General features: G+C 41.9%; 2 protein-coding genes across 6 annotated transcripts in view; both read right to left on the minus strand.

Annotated features, from left to right (window-relative positions):
* Positions 1-348: 348 nt before the first annotated feature.
* On the minus strand, positions 349-7,371 carry PEX19 (peroxisomal biogenesis factor 19). The gene is made up of 8 exons (XM_016139497.2): positions 7,276-7,371; positions 5,766-5,875; positions 5,193-5,358; positions 4,673-4,758; positions 4,310-4,471; positions 3,517-3,693; positions 3,244-3,288; positions 349-3,082 (listed from the first exon to the last, which is right to left on the minus strand). The coding sequence occupies exons 1-8, from the start codon at positions 7,343-7,345 to the stop codon at positions 2,999-3,001; spliced, it is 900 nt and encodes a 299-aa protein (XP_015994983.1). The 5' UTR covers positions 7,346-7,371; the 3' UTR covers positions 349-2,998.
* Positions 7,372-13,800: 6,429 nt separating this feature from the next.
* The window catches only part of COPA (COPI coat complex subunit alpha), a 40,963-nt gene continuing 33,442 nt past the window's right edge, over positions 13,801-21,321 (minus strand). For all 5 annotated transcript variants that reach the window (XM_016139533.2, XM_016139524.2, XM_016139514.2 and 2 more), the window contains exons 26-33: positions 20,888-20,965; positions 20,652-20,720; positions 19,965-20,101; positions 19,511-19,697; positions 19,317-19,427; positions 15,542-15,703; positions 14,711-14,905; positions 13,801-14,462 (exon numbers count right to left, since the gene is read on the minus strand). In XM_016139533.2, coding sequence (XP_015995019.1) covers positions 14,403-14,462; positions 14,711-14,905; positions 15,542-15,703; positions 19,317-19,427; positions 19,511-19,697; positions 19,965-20,101; positions 20,652-20,720; positions 20,888-20,965 — 999 coding nt within the window. In that variant the 3' untranslated portion in view covers positions 13,801-14,402. The remainder of the gene's footprint in view (positions 14,463-14,710; positions 14,906-15,541; positions 15,704-19,316; positions 19,428-19,510; positions 19,698-19,964; positions 20,102-20,651; positions 20,721-20,887; positions 20,966-21,321) is intronic.

Below are 21,321 nucleotides of genomic sequence, written 5' to 3' on the forward strand. Positions count from 1 at the left end.
ATTCCCTTCCACCAGCCTCCACCCAGAGACAGACACTTCTAAACTTCTCAAAGATGCTGGTGATCCCTTTTTTAGTGCCTTTCCTTTAAGTTTTTCCCAGGCCTTCCTGAAGGATATAGTCAGCTGGTGGGTTTTCCATCATAATATATGTTAATTCTCACATGCCCACTTCCTCTTTTTGATTATTTCTTATAGTCTGTATTCTCCACTTCATTTACTGTGGGTCATCACTTTTCCCAAGCTCCCCAAAACCAATTCCAAAGTATGTTATAAACACCTCATGGGGGCCTCGCTAAGGATGTTCAGGAAAATACCTCTATTATCACAAATTCTGTACAAAATTGATTCTAAATTCATAAATCCAAACCACAAATTTCTTTTTTAACATACAGAATTTTGGAACAGAGGTACCTCCTTTAAGTTTGAGAGTAGCATGAACACTTCAAATATAGCTTAAACATAAGCATTGTAATGGTTATTTTTAAGTCACAGAAAATGCAGACTAAAAAAAACACTAATGTCCTTACAGTGACATATTCTTGCTGAAGAAAAAGTTCACTTAGTAGCAATCTGCACTGAGGAGGGAGAGACCTACAAATAGAAACGTATGTTTGGCTGATGGAGCTAACAGATTGAGGAGGGCCCCAGAGCAGTGCTACTCAAAGGTGATTAGAAGATATACACTGGTCTGTGAACATTTTACCAGTCTGCAACATGAGTTAGAAATTGAGAGCTTAGAAACTTTTTAGCATTTTGATATTGCTGTGATATACAAGTGCTTGATCAGTGGACTTATCCTGGTGAATGAGGTCTGGCCAGTTTGGGTGTTGACAAACTTGCGTTGCGAGGAGCATACAGTGTGAACTGCACACTTGTCATGGGCAATAGGAACACATATTGGTGTATGAAGAATTGGATATTTATAAAACAAAAAACCTGGTCCTTTACCACAGACAGTATGAGGAGTGCTCCATCCTACCACAAGTCCTAGAATAATTCAAATAGTGCTTTTAGAACAGAGAGTCCCTGAGGTCAATTTGCTCATGTTCAATCAAAATAAAAGTGAAAACAAATGGCTTGAGAACAAAACTAAAGTGGACTGGGGTATCTATTCAGATTCCTGGATTAAGCCCTAACCAGCAAAAAGTGAGAAATTGTAAATGAAAACTGGCAAGACAGCAAGCACACAGTTCAAGAGGCAGGATCCCTTTGTGCTTCCCTCCCACCTCTATCCTCACTCAGCTTTTGGCTAGAGCTGTAAGGAGAGAATTTGGGCCATTTAGGCCCATAACCATAATCACAAATCTGTCAATATGTCTCCCATCTCATGGAGAATAAAGGAGTCTTAGATTTAGACCTGGGCTCTTTCATACTCTGATTAGGAACAGCAGCTAGACTTTCCCAAAAAGCCTGAGGGCTCAAGAATGTTTCCTTCCTTGCGAATACCACAGAACATGTGAGATCTTAAGGGGTGAAAAGTCTTATCCCGGGGCAAAGTGACATGTCAGGAGCTCAAAAGTGACTCAAATGATGAATGTGAATTTGCTCTGGTAGTTATTTTCTGTGTGCAGAACTGGATAGCTAGCTGGTCTGACCAGAGTATACCAACATAAGGCAGCCTAGGTCCATAGATCCACTGGCTCCCATAGAGGAGGACATGGTCAGCTCAAAGAAAAATAATTTAGAAAACATGTTAATAATATATTATCAATAATGTGAAATGTTAAAATCAATACTAATTAAAGGACTTCCCAGACTGAAGTACTCAGAGGAAATGAGGAGAGGCCATTCATTCTCCTTTGCCAAATGAGGTGCAGACTGAGCTGGAGAAGGGGGATGGTGGTGGAACCCAGCACTGCAGTTATGCAGAACTAGTCTAACATTACTCAAGCTGCAGCTTACAGAAGCTGTGGAAGATCAGAAAAAGACCTGGATGAAAAATAGGCCACACTCCTCACTCAGAATATTTATTAGTTAAGAAAAAGGACCCAGGCTGCACCCCAACCCTTTTCCCAAGCTACCTCTTTGAATCAAGGGACAGGATTCAAAGGAAAGAGATGGCTCAAATAAGCCAGAATGTCTAGGGAAGAGCAGTCATTCATTTCCTAGACCTGATAGTATAATTATATGTGTTTTCCAGGGAGACGGGGCCAGTGAGTGGTAGATGGACTAGATGAATGGGAAACAGGATGGGCCCTGCTTTGTCAGTTTGGGCTCAGAGAAGAGTTGGAATAAACAGGTATTTTTCAAGAGAGGAGATAAGAGGAGAGGCAAAGGACAAAGGAAGGTCAAGGGCTGGGTTCACTCAGATCACACAGCATTGTAGAAAGAACCAAGGCAGCAACTTGAATTCTCAGGCTGGAACAGGGACTAGAGGACTCAGCACCCACAGAGGAAGGAATACCAGGGTTTCTCTCTCAACCTTACTGTGATTAAATACAAAAGCCTCCACTTCCTTTCCCTTCAGAGAATTCTCAAAGGTCTGTCTGAAGGCAAGATGGCATGGTAACAAACCTATAGCTCCAGTCTAAGCTGTTTCTCCCCATTCATTCCCAAAGACTCTGTCCAAGAAAACCACAGAAATAGAGTCACAGGACTCTGTCCCCTTTCCCCAGGTCCAAGAGGGAAAGCAGAGAAAAAGCACAAAGACTCCGGGTACAAAGGTGAACATCAATGTGGCCAAATATAACATTACTTTGGAAGAAGGAAGATACATGTCCCAAAAGGGATGCCTTCCTTCACCTCATAGGTAGTTGGACCTTTGCTAGCAGCAGAAACCACAATTGAAAGAGCTCACAAAAATGGCCTGCTCAACAGGTCTAATTCCTGAAAAGACAGAGAAAAAGCCTGAACTGGTATGGCACAATCTTGGGTGGGATGACAGAGGGCAATGAGCAGACCACTCCTGCAGACGACACTCCTGCCTCAGCTTCCAGTAGTTCTGCTGACTCCAGATGTTCCCCATGACTGAGAAGCGAGGAAAAAAACATGCTGTGTTTCACATAATCAGACACTGTTCACCATTGGCACTTGGTGGGCCCGACAGATTGAGGGCATCCAGGTCAAAGTTGAGGCCAGGAGGCTGGGGAGAGATGAAGGTACTCAGGCAACTACTCGTATTTCAGGTCACAGTATGTAAAGGTCCATCCCTAGTAGCCACAATTATCACCTGAGGTAGAATCACTAAAGGTTAAAGAATTCTGGAAACTTGGGCTCAAATTAAAATCTGGAAGATATACTCACCATCTCCCCAGCCAGCTCTTTTGGAGGATGGCCCAAATCCTGTAGCTGGAAAATAAGGAGAGGAACATGAGACAGAGAAAATCTCAGAAGACAATATAGCAGCCGCAAAGAATCTGAGCCATGATCTTTGTTCTCTCCTGAGGACCGTATTATGTGGCCTCTCTTGTGCATCCTCCTCCACCTGGGTTTGGCAATGTGGCCTCCTTTCTAGATGCTTCCTCCACCAAACACTCAAGCAAACAGCACCAGTGGGCAGGAAGAAGGAAGCCTTACCTGCTGCATAAGATCCAGCACTGTCTCAAAACGAGCTTTCCGAGTGGCCTCACTATCTTCAGAGGTCTCTGCCTCAAACTGCTCACATATCTTGCCCATCACACTGTGTTGCTCCTGGTATTTTTCAAACTGCTCTGGAGGTAGAGATTCCTGGTGACTCTGCAACCATTCTGGATACTAAGGAAAGAGAAAATGGGAGGAGAAGAATTAAGTGAACAATGAGGAAGACAGGATAATAAAATATGAAGAAAAATAAAGTATGAAGGGAAGAAAGACATAACAGAAGGAAAAGGTAAATTAGCTAATTCAGAATGAGAAGTAGTGCTGACTCCAACCAGATCCTCTGGTTTTGCGAGCATTCATGGCCATGAGAGGATGGCAAACTTTTTCTGTGAAGGGCCAGATAGTAAATATTTTAGGCTTTAAGGGCCACATATAGTCTCTGTCATATATTCTTTCCTTCTTTTTTCTTTGTTTTGGATCTGCGACCTTTAGAAATGCAAGGATCTGATCAGACAATGAAAGAGTTTCAAATCAGTTTACAGAAAATGAGAGCTAAAGGATTTCCTCTTCTACCTTATATATCCTCAGTGTGGTAGCTTTATTCTCTTAAAGACACAATTCCTCTCCAATTCTCCCCACTCCAAATAAATAAACAAAAGAGAAAAGAAAAACAAATGGACTTGTGTACTCAAATTTCTCTATCTCTGCAGGCTCTAAGCAGACAAAGTAGCCCAAAGGAATTGATACAATGGAGAGCAAGGAGGAAAAGCAAAAATAGAAGTTCACAAACCTTTTCTGTAATCTCCTTCAGTGATGGGTACAGCACATCCTTAGACAGTAGGTTCTGCATGATACTCTGCATGATGGGGAGGATGTTCCCTTCCCCATCCCCTTCGTCTAAGCCAAGCCCTTCCATGGCCTTGGTCAGCTCCTCCTCTGACATACCTGAGTTCTAGAAAGAGAAATATAAGCAAGTATAAGGTCTCATTGGGATGCTTACTACCCTTTCAGGTGGGAAAGAACATTTAAACTTGCCTGTAGCAAAAGAGTGTGTCAGGGATATGATACCCAAAAGAGTCCATCTTTGAGACTCTGTTGGTAAAGTGTCTGGGAGTGGGCCCCTTGTAGACTCCTACCTCCTCCTCCCTCTCACCTGCAAATCTGTGGCATTTTTAGCTAGTCCACTTAGTGTCTCCTTTAGGCAAGAAGTAAATTCTTGTTGGGAAGTTGCATCACTGCCTAGTAGAGATCGAAAGAGCCAAAGTCATTTAGGAGTTTAACTGTTTGCTTATCTAAACTGGCCTGGTTATGAGCTTAGATATGGAGCATTTACTAGTGAGTCACTAGCACTCCAAATCTTTGAATGCTCTATGGTTATCTTTATAGTCATTTTCACAAAACTACATGATCTGTATATCAATTTGTTATCCATGAGAACATCCAAAATAACATTGTAACCTTTAAAAGGTTTCAATAATTCTTCCTATTACTTTCTACTTATCTCACTCCTTTCATTAAAAAGGGTTCCCATCCTTCCTCCCATCTCCTTGCCCCACCCCATGGCAGTGGTATTATGATTGCTATCAACTTTACTAAGAATTTTGGTGTACTCAAGCAACGATGACTTAAGAGGTTTGTTTAGATATTTCTAGTTGTCTGGGCACCCCCCTCACCCACTCTCCCAGCAGCCTCTGAGAGCTTTTGGAACTGTTCCACCAGGTGGGGCTCTTCCTCAGCCAACTCCTTCATTGCCTTCTCAAACTCTGCAGTGGCTTGGGAAGCCAGCTCGCTGTCAAATAGTTCCTGGAAAAACTTCTCTTGGGAAGCGAAGAGGGCATCCTGCAGGGGAGAAGTAGCCAAATGAATCTCTTATTTGGCACTGCACTACAGCTGGCCTCTGACAAAAGCCACAGGCAGAGGCTATTGGAAGTATAGTGCCTCTCTCCTACTCACCTCCATTGGACATTCTAACTCACTCTCTTAATGAGGATAGAAAGAAAAGGAAGGGTATGGAGTGGTATTCCCAAACAATTTCAACCTTCTCTTTTCTCAAGGAACTTCTTTAAGATCTCTCACTTCCACCTTAAGTCCTTGTTTCACAAGGACTGAAACCTGCAAGAGCACTCAGCAATGTGAGGTCAAGGCACCCGCCTCCCCACTCCCTTTGGCCCACAGGGGCCTGCCACACCTCTGCTCAGAGCTGCATGCTATCCCCACCCCTTCCCTTAAGCGAGTGGAATTTATACTTTGGCAGTGTCTCCTGGTAATCTCTTCTGGGGTCCCGAAGCATCAGGGGCCATGGTGGTAGGAGGGGGTGCTGGGGAGGGTTTGGCCTTTTCGAAATCATCAAGAGCACCTTCAGAGACAAAGAGACATGGTATGTGTGTTGAAGATGGACGATGATGGAAAGCTGAGGGGTTTCTGAGCAAAGCATTGAGAGAACAATCTTCCAAACTGCCAGCCTTCCTAGATTTTTCTTTTGAGTCTCCCTTTTTTGGCCCACTTTTCAGTAAGCCTCCCAATTCCCTCCTCATTACCTAATTTATTAAGATCAAAGGGGAAGAAATGCCTTAAGGTGGAACAGGTGTCTCTCTCAGAGCTGGAAGGAGTTAAAGGAAGTTCTACAGAGACATCTCCATCTACAGTGCCTTCCCTGCCACACTCTAATGATTCCCTAGGAACCCCACACAAATATCCAACAGGATCAGAGAACATAGATGTCCTTAACCCCCTGAACTCCCTCTGGAGCCCTAAAAGGAATAATCTTTGACGAAAGGGCATAAGCGACAAGATGTCCCATCTAACCTCCCATGTACCCTGGTACTAGTACAAACTGAGTGAGGGACTCTATACTGTACTCCATGGAATGGCATCAAACTCTCATCTCTTATCCTCCAACATAACTTTCCGTGGCAAAGCTCCTAGAACTAGCTCCCTCTGGCCCCAACTCTGCAAATAACTATGTGCCAATTCACACAAAATCACTTGGCACCCTTCACTGTGTTCATCCTTACACCTGCCCACATCTTTGTGACCTCTGTCCTGAAAAGCCTGTCCTCACATTCTGCTTGCCAGGCCTAGGGGAAGGGCACTGGTCCCACTCTGGGCAAGAAGCCAAGATGAGTGAATGGCAGGGCTAAGGAAGAAAAGAACATACATTCTCTTTTGGGAGGGTGAACTGTGTCCCCTTAAGACCTCTCATCCTCACTTTTTAAAAATAATGGAAAGAGAGTCGGTTTCAGCTATGACCTGATGAAAGAACTGGAAAGAGGCCTGGTGAGAGAAAGATGAAAGGACTAAGAAGGAAAGAAGTGTCTTTTGCGTTAAGGAGGACAGGACACTGCACAGAAGGACGCACCGCAGGCTAGTTAAGAGTTAATGTAAACTGTCCGTGAGTGTCGGGCTCGCTGCCCACCGAGGACTGAATGAAGTTAGTTCTCAAGAACTTAATCTTAACTAAGATGGGGGCCGGATTAGAGCCAGAACGTGAAACGCAGAACTCTGGGTTACTGTTTCCCCTCTCACAGAGAAATCAACGGTCTGGGTTCTCAGAGGTCCAACATGAACTTCCCAGCTCCCGCCGCAGCAGTAGGAGAGGGGGACCCAGAGATCTTCGGACTCGCAGTCAGACCCTCCGCCCCCCGTCCAATCTCTGCGCAGCCTCCCCGTCCTGCCCCAAATAGCTCAGATTCACTTGACCCCGTGAATAGGTCCTCATACTCGCCCTCCACGGGCCTTTCCATTATAAGCTCTTACTTTCTAGAAGCTCTTCCAATTCCTGGTCCGCTTCGGTCACGCCTGGACAGTCCTCCTCCGCGGCGGCCATCTTGCTACCTTCGACTCGCCGTAGGAGGCGGGACTCCGCAGCGCCACGCCACGCCTTTTCCGTCTCTGAGACCAATGGAAATTTCGGCCAGTGCGGAACCGTCATTTTTAAAGGGACAGGAAGTTTTGGTTTGGGGGTTTTTGTTTTTCTCTTTCTTTTTTTTTACTTTCACCAGGAATTATTGACCCCACAGAAGGGAACTTCCTGTTATCTTTTGCTAGGTTTCTTATTGGCCTGGCCTGTGTTCATTCAACTTATCATATTATCCAGAGAAGTAGCTTTTCCATTATTTTTCTCAACACAACACTTTTTGACATACTGTATAGTTTACTTATAGTACTTATTGCCTCCTCTTTCCCCGCCCTCACTCCTCCACCCTAGAATTTCAGCACCATGATGGCAAGGATTTTAGTCCTGTGTCTTCACTGCTGTAGGGTCGGGTCTAAAATTTAGTAGGCACTCGTTGGCCACACTTTGCTCTCTCAGCCCCGTATGAAGCATGTTTCTCTTCAGAATCTAATGGACATCTCTGGTTTCCTATTCTCCATTAGAATTGTTAGACTAAAGGACACAGGGCTAGGAACTTAGTTACAACTCAATGTCGGTTGAATCGGTTCAGCCAGGAAAAGCGACTCTGGGACTTTAGATGGAGCAAGAGGGCAATTTGAATATTGTAATAGACCTGCCTTACCTGATCTGTTTCCTTTTCTCTGTACAGAACCGAACCTCCAATGGAGTGAAGTTGTGGAGACTCAAATAGACAACTCTGGAACCAGCCCCCCCCCCCCCACCGGATTTGTTCTCCTATTCATATCTGTCACCATACATCAACCATCTCAGACACAAATCTATTTTAGCACTTAAAGACATCTACTGTTGGTTTATGACCCAGTGCCGTGAATGGTGGAGGACAGAGATAAATCAGGAGCAGACCCTGCTGTAAAATGGCTGACTGGGAATTAGGCTGGAGATAGAAACAGACATACAGTAAGAATGGCACAAGGTAAGTGTCTTAAAAGAGGTAAGAGTAAAGTCCGATAAAGTTTAAAAGGGAGAAATCACCTCAAAATGAAAAAGGTCACTTCATGGTTTTCATCCTTAGCTTCCCAAACACACACCTGAATAATGGGTCAAGCACCAGATTAGGTACTTGCTCATTGCTTTACAAATTGGGCACAGACTAATAAAATCATATTTGTGCAAAAACTACTATATTCTTCCAAGCACAAGTGGTGTGGCTTGGGAGAACATTCTGAATTAGAAGTCAGAAGACTTAAATTCTAGTCCAAACTCTGTCAAAAATTTACTCTGTTGAAAACCCTTCACTACTCTAGGACTCAGATTACAAATATGTAACAATAAAGATGGGATCCTTTTCAATACTAAACTTCGCTAATCTTTTTAAAAATTTTTTTATTAGTTTCAGGTGTATAGTACATTGGTTAGACATTTACAGTTTATGAAATGATCCCGCCGATTACTCTGTCACCCATCTGGTTCTACCCATGGCCACTACAATACTGACTACATTTCTTATGTCGTACTCCCTATTTCCATGACCACTTTTGACTACTAATTTGTACCTGTTTAACCCTTCACCTCTTTCTCCCGGCCTCCCAACCCCCTCCTCTCTGGCAGTCACAAAAAGCCCTCTGTGAGTCTGTTTTTCATTTAGTTTTTTTGTTCCTTAGATTCACACATAAATGAACTCATGTGGTATTTGTCTTTCTCTGACTTATTTCATTCAGAATAACCTCTACGTCCACCTGTGTCATTGCAAATGGTAGGATTTCTATTTATAGCTGAGTAATATTCCATTGCATATATGAACCATAACTTCTTTATCCAATCGTCTGTTAATGGGCATTTAGGTTGTTTCCAGTTCTTGACTATTGTAAATAGTGCTGCCATGAACATTGGGGTGCATAAATCTTTATGAATTAGTGTTTTGGTTTTCTTTGGACAAATACCCAGAAGTATAATTGCTGGCTCAAAAGGCAGATCCACTTTGGCTGTATCGATTCTAATTTTCTGATTAACCTTTCTCCCCCAACACCTGTAACAATCTATTACAGGCTAACTTTCTCATTCAACTCCAAATTTACATGTGTATCTCTAAAATGACTATAGTTATATCAAACATGTTTAAAAATGACATTTTTCATTAATGTAGTAATATGATCATATTAATAAGGAAAATACTAGATAGTAATTGAGAAAATTAAGATGGAGTTTAAAATGAGCATGGTTCTTTTGCATTCATAAATTTGCTTCTGCTTTTGTTTTTACTACTGATACTCTTAACACCTCATCTCAGTATTTTTACTCACTTTCTGCTTTTCTAATATATAGAGAACACTGTTGCACACAGTAACTTACAGCACTTTTTTTTTTCACTTTTAAAACTTGGTATAGAAGAATATTAAGGAAAAATAGGATTTAGCATTATTAGTCATGCTAATGGTTTTAAACTATAAAATTCTAATATTCTGTACTTTAGTTACTTAGAATAAACCATTTAATGACAAAAGTACATATTTTAGCAAATTGGGATTTCACATGGAAAAAATATTGATTTGGCACTCCATCTTTATCTGTCACCTCATATACTTCTAATATTTCTGGGTAGACATAAAATCATTTTGAACCTATTAAAATGGACACAAGTGACAAAAGTTGATTATATGAAATGCAGTCTCTGTGTTCTCTTTATATCACTTTCTCGTTTAAGGACATAATGGTTTTCCATTATTTATTGACTAACTTCAAATTCTTACCTGGTATTCACAATTATTTCGCACATATCTATTTTGTTTCCCTAATTCCATAAGCTTCAAGAAGCATGGACTGCCTACTTTTTTTCATATCCCTAAGTTCAGAATAATGTTTATGTTTATATACAGTTATATTTGTAATTTAATCTTTAAACTTACAATAGATTTTTTTGCTCAAATTTATCACCAACTTGCCAATGTTTACAGAAAGAATGTTTATAACTTGAGAAAGTATTATCAAAGTAATATGAAAATTTTTGAGGCAGCAGGCTCATAGGGGATACCATGTTAAAGAAAGTGATTCTCATAGCTAAAAAAAAAAAAAAAAAATGGCCATGCATTTGACATAGGAATTCCACTTCTAGTTTATCCTCCAAACACACTTCCCCTCGCATGCACAATGTACGTTCAAGTTATTCATTGTACCACTGTTGATAATAGCTGAAGAAATAACTTAAATATCCATCAAGAAAGCAATTTATATAAATTATAGTAAATAACACATGGTACATGTACACATGGTACTACGCAGAGAAGTATGAAATAAATGTGAAGCTCTTCAATATACTGATATAACAAAATTTCTGATTCTCAATTCAAGATGGTATAGAAGGTAAAGGCTGTACACGCCTCCTCTAGCAACCACACCAAAATTATAACAAAACTACAGAGCAACCAGTTCATGGAATCGCCAGAGGTCTGACTGAACAGAAGCCCTACAACTAGATCACCTCAAATAACAAGTCACCTCAAAATGCTAAGAGGGGCGGAGATGCCAAAAGGCCTGGTCCCACAACTATGTGTGGCGATCAAGAATTAGGAGGGCTATCTTGGCTGCAAAGGCCCCTCTCCTACCTGAGGAGTGAGGGGTCCCGGCCATATACTGAGCTCCCCAGCCTAGGATTCCAGTGCCAGTAAGAGAAGTCTCCATGACCTCTGGCTATGAAAACCAGCAGTGGATGCCACTAAGTGAGAAAGAGAGCTGCGGGAAATGGAGACTCCTTCTAAAGGGCCCACGCCCAGCCTTGCTCACTGACAAGACTCACTCGCTCTGAGCTCCAGCTCTGGGGTAGCTGCTCAAGGAGTTCCAGAGTCATACAGGGAGATGCTGAGCTGTTGGACTTCAGGGTAAGGCCAGGAGAAGTGGCTGGCCCCTGGATAGAGTGCAGGCAGAAGCCATTGTTCCTTTGTTGAGCCCTTCCCCCTCCCAGGCTGCAGATGTAGGCACCATCAACCTGGATAACAGGTTCCTCAACCCAGAGGAATTCCCTGAGACTCCCCCTTTCCCAACTTGTGGGCCCACCCAAGCAGCTTCCAGTGATTTATTTTATACAAACAAGCTGTCTTGGCTCCACCTGCAAATTTTCATAGAATCTCTCAAAGGCTCACAAAACCCAAAGCGGCAGCATCTGGCCTCAGCGTGCCCTGTACCCCTTAGTGTGCAGCTCCAAGACCCACACCAGTGGCAGCTAGCCTCGTTTTCTGACTTGGCCCCTTGAGGCACCTATAAGCCCAGCACAGGCGGCAGCTATAAGTGGATTGCTTGGTGACTCTCATCAGTTGGCCCCGGAGGTACATAGGCTGCAACTAAACTTGGCCTGCAGCTGGACCCTTCCCAGCTCTGTGCCAAGGGGTCCCATAACACAACTACTACATAAAGCCATTCTACTAAGACTGGGAGACTTAGGACCCCTACCTAATATATAGAAACAGACATAGGGAGGCAGCCAAAATGCAAACACAAAGAAGCATGTCCTGCTTGAAAGAACAGAACAAAGCTACAGAAAAAGTTCACCTAAATGGAGACAAGCAATGTACCAGATGCAGAGTTCAAAACACTGGTTATAAGGATGCTCAAAGAACATAGGGGAAGAGTAGATAAACTCAGTGAAAACTTTAACAAAGAGATAAACCTAATTGAAGAAATAATGATGGAAAACCTCCCTAACCTGGTAAAATAGACATACAGCCCTAGGAAGTTCAAAGTCCCAAACAAGATGAACCTAAAGAGGCCCACATCTAGACACATCATAATTATTGCCAAAGGTTAAATTTGGAGAGAATCTTAAAAGCAGCAAGAGAAAAGCAATTATTTACATACAAAGGAATGCCCATAAGACAGCTGATTTCCCAACAGAAACTTTATAGGCCAGAAGGGCTTGGCACAAAATATTCAAAGTGATGAAAAGCAAGGACCTATAACCAAGATTACTTCACCCAGTAAAATTATCAATTAGAATCGCAGGACAGATAAAGAGCTTCTCAGATAAGGAAAAGCTAAAGGAATTCATCACCACTCAACCAGTATTACAGGAAATGTTAGAAGGACTTTAAGAAGGAAAAAAGAAATATGTATCAAAGGTCCAAACAAAGAATGGCAATAACTACATATCTATCAATGAGTACTTCAAATGAAAAAGAATTAAATGCTCCAATCAAAATATAAGATGGCTGAACGGATAAGGAAAGAAGACCCTTACGTAGGCTGCCTACAAAGACTCGCTTCAGATTAAAGACACACATACTAAAAGTAAGGGTACAGAGAAAGATATTTCATGATGGACCTAGAGTGTAGTGTCCTGAATGGAGTCAGAGGAAGACAAATGCCACAATTCATGTATATGTGGAATCTAAAGAACAAAATAAACAAACAAAAAAACAGAAACAATTCAGATACAATGAACATTTTGAGGGTTTACCAGACAGGAGAGGGTTGGGGGGATCAGTAAAAAGAGGAGAAATAATTAAGAAGTACAAATTGGTAGTTACGAAATCGTCATGGGGATACAAAGCATAGCATAAGGGAATGTAGCCAATAACAACACCTATGTATAGTGTTAGAGGGGCACTAGATTAGGGTGATCACTTTGTGAGTTATATAGATGCCTAATCACTACATTGTACACCTGAAACTAGTACTGTATTCCAGCTATAACTGAAAAATAATTAATTAAAAAAATCTCAATATGTTAAGTGAAAAAACTAATAAGGTGCAAAATCATTTAATACTATACTTTCCACTCATGTAAAACAGGAGAATATAGAAAAATGTATTCATATCTGCTTGTATACACATAAAAATATCTGGCAAGATAAGGAAGCAAACAACAGTTGCTATTTGTTTTGGGGAAGGTGTTAGGAACTGGGTGGCTGAAGAAAGGGGTGGGAAGAAGACATCATAAAACAGCTTTTTACATTTACTGATTTTTGAACTATGAGTGTACCATTTATGGAAAACATTAATTTAAAATGAAGAAAAAAGGTACATATTTTAATCGAAGTCACAGCATGTCACTCTACTCATTCTTAGCACATGACAAGCAATACAATGTACTGCCAATGTAATCACTATAATAAATACAATGTATCTACTACTAATTAATCTTAGATATATATGTTGCATGTAAAATATCTAGAATAGTGACAGGTACATGATAGGCGCTCAATAAATACTGGCTATAATTAGCAATAGATGGAAGGATGCAATCAATAATGGATTAGGAAAGTTACTTCTACCATTCTCACAGCAGTTCAATATGTCCTATGTGTGCTTTAAAAAGAAATGGTTATTTCTTTTGTAATTAAAGATGATTATTAAAGGAAAGATATCTGCTTTGGTGGGGCAGCTGCATGGAATAAGTAGGAACATAAGAGTGTCCAGGAAACAAATGACAAACCACAAAACTCTTGCAGAAATTTATTTAGTGTGAGAAATAAAAAATAAGAACAATGATTGTAAACAAAAATATGAACAAGTCAATAAAAAGTGACGTGCATTTCTGGAAAACCAAACAGTTTCTTCTCAGACTTTACATTTCTGGGCACACAGAGGATACCTGCCTGGGACTTTAAACTGGGCAACGGCTAACAGCTGTGGCTGAGTAGAAGATACTATCTTCCTTATTACATTTCACTTCTTTCTAGCAAAAAAGGATAAAAAGGTGGTGGGGAGGAAAAGGATAAATATTGAAGGAATTTACTAAGTAAATTTCACCACTAAGTTTTCATTTGTTCTTTGAAAGAGCTAAGCTGGAAGGCAAGTTCACTGTAGTGACCTTGAGAGAATTAAAGGTTCTCAGAAGCAAAAAAAAAAAAAGGTCAAGTTTAGACTTTTGACTAGCCATTGAAGAGAAAAAGACACTAGATTTTTAGGGCAGGGATAGCTAAATGTCAATTTGAAAGGCAGTTAAAGAACAGGGAGTTACAAGGATAGGGAGACTAATTATCTGAGAGAGAAGATGGGGAGAAATATGGTGATTGACTCTACACACTCAAAGCAGGCCTTAGCGAAACTGCAGAGGACTGATCCTTAAACCAATCACATCTTTGCCAATCTCTGTCACCTGTGGAGAGGAAAGAGGAAAAAGTTAGAGGTTTGTGAGGGTGAGAAGCCTAGAAAGCTTACTCCCTCCACTCCTCAATGAGCATAGTAGAGGGATTGGTAAAGAGCAGCGGGGAGAAGCTCTAGCTTTCTCGAGTATCACTACCTCAAGAAGCTAGGGGCAAATACAGGAGAAATAGGACCAACGTGTTTCTTTCTCCTTCCCCCTCCCTCAATATCCGAGATACATTTCTCAAGGACAGTACTTACTGTAGTGACCCTGCAGATTTGACCCTTGAACTCAGGACAATAGCAGGCCCCACTGAGTGGACATTTCTCCACCGGCTTTCCACGGTAGATGGGCCGATAAGATGTAGCACAGATGTCGAAAGGGTTGTGCATGTCATAATTGAGCTGGTAGGCATCTGTGGGGTTCTTCTCACAAGCAGACAGGATTTTGCGGGTCTAAGGGAGAGAAGGAATATTTTATTTAAGAGGACCAAAAGCTGCACACCACAACTCAAATGATCTCATCTTTACGGTTTAGTAGTTTATTTGATACAAGCTGCAATTGTACTGTATTAATACAGAATATGCCCTCTGTATAGGACATTATAAAGAGATAACAATCACTATTCCTATGGTATCAAGCTTTCCCCTTCCCAAAACCAAAGAGGCTCCATGGATCTATACCTATACTCCTCCACCAAGCCTGGGAATTATCAGGCCTGAAAGAGTTAGAACCGGCTTCCACTGCCCAAGAATGCTTTTGGAGCACACAAGTAATGGGACATGTATGCGGAGGTTAGTGGTGGTGGTTATAGGAGATCTGGAGCTACAGGAATGGGTTTTTTTCCAAGTGCAGTGGAGCTATTCTAGGTTGCCAGTCAACGTCACACTGGCACCATGTCTGAATAAGTTATAAGTTCAGTTTCCAGGAAAAAAAGGAGGCACCCATGCCAGTAAGTAAACATAGGAGGGCACTCTGTTGGCTCTTTTTTGTTGAATGTCATTCAGTGCTTTGTTTCAGAGTCAAGAGCTTTGGTCTTCTACTCCCTCATGTAAGAGCAGATCTGGTTCACTGAAGGGGTTCGTATCCACCTGTTGAGCCACCTCTGGCTTGGGCCCAAGTTCCAATAGGCGCCGAGCAAAGGTGGCAGCTGTCTTAAAGTTCTTGAGCTTGAAGAAGAGGTTGAGGGCTGTGCGTAGCACCAGGATCATGTGCACAGGCTGCAGGTTTGAGTGGGTGAAGTAGGCTGCCATCTGGTGGACAAAAAGAAGAACATATGCCAGGCTGATGCTACAGGTCAATCACAGCTGCTATACATTCATTAAAAACAAAACAAAAAATAGATACATGCATTTTTTTCCAGTCAAGATGGCAAAGTAAGGTAAATACTGTGCTCGCCTCTTTTCATGACCACATCAAAATTGCCCAAAGTCCAGCTGAACAGAAGTCCCACAACTAAGGACACACAGAAGCCACTTTGAGGTTGATAGGAGAGGTAGATATGCAAAATGAGCTTGCCCCAAACCCATGTGACAGTTAAAAATTAGGAGGGATATCCCAGCTACAGAGGTCCTCTTCTGAGGAGCAAGGGGTTCCAGCCCCATACCAGTCTCCCCAACTCAAGGTTCCAGTGCCAGGGAGAGAAGTTCCTGTAAATGCTGGCTGTGGATACCAACAGAGATTGTGGATGAGTGAGACAGAGGGCAGCTGGACTCCCAGGCGCTCCTCTTAGAGCACCCACATGTGGACTTACTGATGAACTCAATTGCTTTGAGCTCTAGCACTGGGGCAGCAACTTGAAAGGTGCCAGGGACGTAGAGAGAGAAACTGAGTTGTCTGGCTTCAGGGCGAGGGCTGATGGAGTAGCTTTCTCTCAGACAGAAATGCTGGCAGTATCTTTGTTTAGCCCTCCCCTGACCCGGCATGCAGACACAGGCAGATACCATATCTGAGTCTCATCAACCAAGCTAACACTGGTCATTCTGTCCTGGTGATTTTGAGACCCCACCCCTCCCAACTTGCAAGCTCACCCAAGCTGCTTCCAATGGCTTTTCCATGCAAATGGCCTGTCTTGGCTCATGCTGTGGACTTTCCTAAAATCTCTCAAAGGTTCACGAAACCCAAATAAGCAGCATCTGGCCTTGATGTGCCCCATACCTCTTGCTGAGCAGCCCCAAGCTGGGCACTAGTGGCAGCCAGCCTCAGTTCACAGCTTGGCCTCTCGAGGCACCACCAGCCCAGTGTGGGTGGTGGCAAACTGCAGATTGCTTGGTGGCTTATACCAGATGGCTCCAGGCAGTGCACAGGCCATGGATGAACCCTTTCCAGGAGGCCTTAGGGCCATCACAGCTGGTAACCAGCTTTGGACTGTGCCAGAGCACCACCTGGGGCCACATCTAAGGACAACACACGCAAAGGGCAGAGTGGGCAGACATCAGAGCCATGCTAATACGAATCCTGCTCTGTAGGGTCAGCCCCTACATTACAGCTCCTCTATGGTAGTCACTAGCCAGTCCTCACAACCAATCAGCCCAATAGTCAATTCCTCCCACTGATATGCAATAGCAACCAAGGGTCAACTACAACAGGAGGGTATGCACAATCCATATGAAAGACATAACTGGAGCATTTGGCTCAGGTGATTAGGGAGACTGTGCCACTGGGACCCATAGCACACCTGCTATATGATGCCACTCTACTAAGCCCAGGAGACAATAGCAACCCTATCTAGTACATAGAAACAAACAAAGGGCTATAGGAAAAATGGAGAGACAAAAAAACATGACCCAAATGAAAGAATATAACAAAGCTCCAGAAAAAGAACTAAACAAAATGAAGACAAGCAATCTACCAGATACGGAGTTCAAAACACTGGTTATAAGGATACTCAAGGCACTTAGGGGAAAAGTATATGAACTCAGTGAGAACTTTAACAAAGAGACAAAAAACATCAAAATGGAGATAGAAAACATAAAAGAGAACCAATCAAAAATAAATACAATAACTGAAAAGAAGACTACATTAGAGAGAATCAACAGATTGGATGAAGTAGAGTATTGAACCAGTGATTTAAAAGATAAAGTAGCAGAAAACAATCAAAAGAGCAACAAGAAAAAAAAAATCCAGGGGCCTCTAGAATAACATCATTATATCAACAATTGCATTATAAGGGTACCAAAAAGAGGAGAGAGCAAGGAATTGAAAACCTATTTCATGAAATAATGACAGAAAGGTTTCCTAACGTGGCAAAGAAAATAGACATACAAGTCCAGGAAGTGCAGGGTCCCAAACAAGATGAAATCAAAGAGGCCCATACCAAGACACATCATACATAAAATGCCAAAGGTTAAATTCAAAGAGACTCTTAAAAGCAGCAAGAGAAAAGCAGTTAGTTACCTACAAGGGAGCTCCCATAAGACTCACTGTCGAATGTTTTCTCAACAGAAACTTTGCAGACCAGCAGGAATTGGCATAAAACATTCAAAATGATGGAAAGCAAGTACCTAAAACCAAGATTACTCTACCTAGCAAAGTTATCATGTAGAATCAAAGGACAGATAAAGAGCTTCCCACACAAGAAAAAGCTAAAGGAGTTCATCACCACCAAGCCAGTATTATAGGAAATGTTGGGGGTGGGGGAGGGGAGGGAACTTCTTTAAGAAGAAAAATAAAAGATCAAAAATATAATAAAATGGCAATAACTACCTATCTTGCAACAATGACTTTAAATGTAAATGGATTAAATGCACAAATCAAAAGATGGGATGCTTTTATAGATAAGAAAACAAGACCCTTACATATACAGCCTACAAGGGACTTCAGATCGAAAGATACACACAGACTGAGAGCAAAGGGATGGAAAAAGGTATTTCATAAAAATGAAAATAAAACAATAACAGCTGAGGTAGCAATACAGACAAAACAGACTTTAAAATAAAGGCTATAACAAGAGACAAAGAAGGACCGATTAATTCCACTTCTGGGTATTTATCTGCAGAAACCCTAAACACTACTTTGAAGGGACATGTGCATCTATATGTTTATTGCAGCATTATTTACAAGAGCCAAAATATGAAGACAATCTGAGTGTCTGTCAATGGGTGAATGGATAAAGAAGTGGTACATCTATACAAGGGAATATTACTCAGCCATAAAAAACAATTAAATCTTGTCATGTGCAACAACATGCATGTGCCTAGAGAATATAGTGCTGAGAGGAGCAAGTCAGACAGAGAAAGACAAATGCCATATGATTTCACTTACATGTAGAATCTATACAGAATAAAATAAAACAGAAACAAACTCATATACACAGAAAACAATGTGATGGTTGCCAGATGGGAGGGGGGCTAAGAGGGTGGGTGAAAAGGGGGAAGGTATTAAGACGTATAAATTGGTAGTTACAAAATAGTCACAGGGATGTAAAGTATAACATAAAGAATATAGTCAATAATATTGTAATAATAACTATCTGGGGTGTCAGATGGGTACCAGATTTATTGGGGTGATCACAAGTTGTATAAATGTCTTATCACTATGTTGTACACTTGAAACTAATGTAATATTGTATGCCAACTGTAATTGAAAAATAAAAAACTACTTAAAAATAATAAAATTAAAAATAAAAATAAAAATAAAAATAAAAACAGGACAGGCTATAAAGTAGAGAAGTCTTCTTCTAGGTATGGAAGACGATGGAATGAGGAAGGGTGGAGACAGATATACATTTCTCTCCTCAAAGAAACGGGACCAAATTTCTCTTAACTCTTCAGATTGAACTCTGGGGTTTAGAATTAAAGAATTCAGACCTAATGGAGGATGAAGGGGAGGATGTCTCCGTACTGCTCAAAAACTCAGAGAACTTACCTCACAGATGCGCTTCTGCTGTTCCAGAGTCTCTTTGGGCAGCTTTTTCCTTTCTATCTCCATGGACAAACCCACAATGTACTCACGGCAAATAGTGATGAGTTGTTGAGCCTGGAGAGAGAGGAAAGGTCATGGTACAGAGAAGAAATGTGAGGGTGCCCTTGACTAGGACAAGTGGCCAGACCCTTCCTAACCTCTGCAATCTCCTGTTTATTGTCCACAACAAGGAGTGGTACACTGAGTAAAATGGAACGGAATTTTTCCACAGCCTCCTCAAACTTGCCGACTGTGGTAAGCTGGTAGCATAGCTGCAACCGTTGGATAAGGTCATTAAGCTTCAGACCCACAGCTGGAACACCATTCTTCAGCCCTGCATCCTTCCTAGAAATGGAAAAGTAGTAAGAAGACAGGATAATCAGAAGCCCACTAGGACTCAATTTCTTTTTCTGGCAACATGATCACAACCACTCTGTTGTGAAAGTAGCTGGGGAATAGATGCAGAAGGTGTAAACAAAACCTCAAGTGGCCAAAGATTTTTTCCGACTAGGAAACCTTGGCTCTGGGACAACTGTGACTGTCTCTCAGGCTGCCACCTGAAACGTCTACCCCAAGTTGGAATAGATAGAAGCCAGGAGCAAGGGGCCTTACCAATTGCGATTAGGGTAGCCATACATGGAGGGCAGGCAGGGCAGAGCTTGATAGGTAGTACGGCCTCGGGCGTAGGTCTGTAGGAACAGTTGCTTGTAGGGGCCAAACTGGGTTACTCCCACCTGGTCGTGAAGGAGCTGGAATACAGGAGTAAAGAGATATATAAGGATTTTGGCCATACCATTTAAAAACTAGTTGACCTTGGGCAAGGTACTTAACTCCTCTGTACTTTTTCCTCCTCAGTAAATTATACTAAATTATAGGGTCTTCATTTAATAATACCTATAAAGCGTTTAGGATAGTGCTTGGCACATAGTCAACAGTGACTATGTTAGTTGTTGTTGCAGTTGTGGTGATTGTTGTTATTGCTATTATAACACATAGCTTAGTGTTCAAAACATTTATCTGTTCATGAAGGGGTGCTGATTTGACTAATGTGAACCAGAAATCAGGCTATAAAATGAGTGGAATATGGCTGGAAGGATCCACCTTAAGAGATTACTAAGGCAAATGGAAAGCAGTTAAGAGGAAGGCCTTATGATGCAAGTTTCCTTAATCAAGACTAAGGGCTTCCATGATAAATACATGCCTCTGCCCTTGCAGGTGGGACAATTTTCATTTGGTTAAGGTGAATCTCTCTGGGGCCCTAGGCAAGCCATACTCAATAAAAGTTACTTTAAGACTTACCCGCATGGCAGTTTCAAAAGAGCCTGCCAGGATGTGATCAACTGGAAGCTGAGAGTTATTGCACCAGATCTATCAAGAGACAAAAAATCCAAATCAAATGAAATCTTGCTCTTTCTCTACCCAAACTATCCTAACTCTGTATCTACAATAGAAAAGTATCTGCACTTCCTACATATTAATCAAATATAGCCATCTCGGAAACACTCATCCCTACAGAGCTGTGTATCCCTGCTTACCTGAGTTGGGCTGGTTCCCTTGGTGGGGGGCACAAAGAACCCATCCTCAGCCCCACCAGCTGCCCCAGGGGGTATATCCTAGGGGAAAACAAAAAGTGTGTCATTTTTTAAACCACTGAAGCATTCTGTCCTTATAAATCTAAACAGAGTCCTTTCACCTTATTCCCAGCCTCTCTCAGGGAGGAAGGGTGGCACTGGTGAGAGAAGACCCTCAAAAGAGGAGGAGCTACACCACTAACTGCTGGTGATATACCAAAAGCTTGTTGACAAAAAAAGCTTGCTGCCTTTTTTTAAGCTGCCACTGGCACAACCTGACTATTTCATTCTTTTTTTCAAATTGGAGATAAGGATCAGATTAGGAGAATCTAGACCCCTTCCCTTTTGGGGACTTCAGGACAAGGGTGTCAGGGGCAATAAGGCCACTGGCTTCCACA

The sequence above is a fragment of the Rousettus aegyptiacus genome, unplaced genomic scaffold, assembly GCF_014176215.1.
Source record: "Rousettus aegyptiacus isolate mRouAeg1 unplaced genomic scaffold, mRouAeg1.p scaffold_m13_p_17, whole genome shotgun sequence".
In the NCBI taxonomy this organism is placed as follows: domain Eukaryota; kingdom Metazoa; phylum Chordata; class Mammalia; order Chiroptera; family Pteropodidae; genus Rousettus; species Rousettus aegyptiacus.